Genomic DNA, 2354 nt, shown 5'->3' on the forward strand with positions numbered 1-2354 from the left:
TTAAAAATTTTTATTGGAATGTCAAAAGAACCAAAGAGGACTGTACTATCGAACTAAGAGTGTAATATAAATATTTTGCTGCTCGTGGCAACGCACGGGCACGATCCTAGTGAATATAAAAAAGCTAAAATGACCTATAATTTGGAACGGAGGAAGTACTGCTTAGACTGAAACTGATACACTACGTACTATCTTGATCGTATTCACTTTATTGTATATAGATTCAACATGTCTAAAAATGATATAATATTAAGTCATGTGTAGAACGAAGCACTATATATAGATAATAGACAACACCTAGTTTTTTATCAAACATTGTGACGGGCTAGATTTAGCTTCATCTCACAAGCAACACTAGTAGCAAATTAAAACACGCTGTCACGTCAACAGGTACACATATGAAGATAGTCACACTTGGGTGTGGAAAATGAAACTTCTTTTAGTATATGTCGTCATCACAAGCTAATTATCATTACACATATCCTCCTTGCAAAAGGGCAAACAAAGGGGGGAAAACTAAAAAACAAATTGAAAACATTGAAAATAAAGTGAGTATACACACGCATGTCTTTCTATCCTTTCTCTGTACATGTTTAGAAGTGGGTATAGTCAAACAGCCTTTTAATTTGTCCTATCAACAACAAACGAGCTTCATTCACATCTTCGAAGAAGTGTGCAACAACCAATAATCCAAACAAGAAACTGTCTCTCCAATGATCCATCGATCCTTTTTTAACTTCATCTCATCCTAAATTTGAAAGATATATGTGTCATTATTTAATTTCTTCATTATCACAGCTGCTGCTCATTCGGGTTGTTCAACCATGACATTTGCCTGCATATATGCACCAAAATTCAAGAAAAAATGGTTGGTTAATTATATCAAATTACAGGCAAATAAACAGCATATTAGGAGTATTGGTTTAGGGAAAAAATAAAGTAGCTAAAATTAGGAAAAGGAAAAAAAAGAACATAACGGTGATAGGATACGAGAGGTGCTGTGTACTCACTCTAGCAAGTCTCTGCAGCTGCTGTCGCTGTTGAATTCATCGTCGAGGTTGAGGTTCCCCAGCCCCTCGAACGGGCTCGACGCCGGCGTCTTCTCGCCGCAAGGCGTCGAGATGTCCCAGGTGGTCTGCGCGGCGGCGGCGAGGTTTGGGATCCCGGCGGCGAGCAGGTTGGGGATGCCGGCGAGGAGGTTGGGCGGGCGGTGCGTGACGGGGTCGATGCCCCTGCTCAGGAGCTTCTTGCGCAGGTGCGTGTACCAGTAGTTCTTGATCTCGTTGTCCGTCCTGCCGGGGAGCTTGGGGGCGATGGACGACCACCTACATATACACACATACATGTACGTATCAGATGATCGGCGATCGAGCTCATCGGCGGCGATCGACATGCATGGCAACATGGTTAGTAAAAAGGAAGGAGAAGAAGCAAGCAAGCTAATGGATCGTGCACGCGTACGTACTTGTTGCCTAGGATGGAGAGGAGGTGGATGATGAGCTTCTCCTCCTCGTCGGTGAAGTGGTCGCGCTTGATGTCCGGGCGGAGGTAGTTTGTCCAGCGGAGGCGGCAGCTCTTGCCGCAGCGGTTGAGGCCAGCGAGCTTGGGGAGGCGGCGCCAGCTCCCATGGCCGTTCTCCTTGATGTAGTCGACCAGAAGCTTGTCCTCCTCGGGCGTCCAGGGGCCCTTCTTCACGCTGGCGTCCTGGTCGCAGCACAGTGACCTCCCCATTGTTAGGAATTGAAGAAGCTCTTGCTATACCTCTCTCTAAGCTTGGACCCACCTTAAGCACATTCCTTTACGATAATTATGATTAACTATGTGCATCAAAACCTAGTGTCATGATATAGTTAGGGGTTGTGTGCCCTACATGTAAACTGTGGCCTAGTTTTTCAATTACTTACACTAGTTGATGGTTCTGTAGAAAGCATATTACTTCCTGGAAATGGAAGCTGTGATCGTCCCCAAATTATATCCAATCCTGAAAATGAGGAGGAAATATAATGATTTCAATCATTCAGAATACATGCACAAAAGGAGGAGGCTGGTTTACTGCCAAGCTGCTAAGGCCTAAGGGTGTGGGCATGCACCTTTTGTACTAGGGCTCAAGCAATATACTAATTGTTAATGTTCACTAATTTTGATATATAAATATGCAGGTAGAACATGCATCTCCTTGCATTCTCTTAAAAAAGAGCAAAAAGAAAAGAACTTCAAGCCTTACTGTTTCCCGCATTTATTTGTGACCGGTATGGCAGGTTAGGCATTGGGTTATTTTGTTCTTGATAATCATTGTCGACCAGAGCTTTCCCTACAAAAATGTAAAACTTTCATCCAAAGAAACCAAAACTGAG

General features: G+C 43.5%; 1 protein-coding gene across 1 annotated transcript; it reads right to left on the minus strand.

Annotated features, from left to right (window-relative positions):
* Positions 1-411: 411 nt before the first annotated feature.
* LOC117866853 (transcription factor MYB93) lies at positions 412-1778 on the minus strand. The gene is made up of 3 exons (XM_034751142.2): positions 1466-1778; positions 1011-1325; positions 412-835 (listed from the first exon to the last, which is right to left on the minus strand). Exons 1-3 carry the CDS (start codon positions 1729-1731, stop codon positions 793-795), a joined length of 624 nt encoding a protein of 207 aa, XP_034607033.1. The 5' UTR covers positions 1732-1778; the 3' UTR covers positions 412-792.
* Between the last annotated feature and the right edge of the window lie 576 nt (positions 1779-2354).

This window comes from Setaria viridis, chromosome 8, assembly GCF_005286985.2.
Source record: "Setaria viridis chromosome 8, Setaria_viridis_v4.0, whole genome shotgun sequence".
Classification (NCBI taxonomy): Eukaryota; Viridiplantae; Streptophyta; class Magnoliopsida; order Poales; family Poaceae; genus Setaria; species Setaria viridis.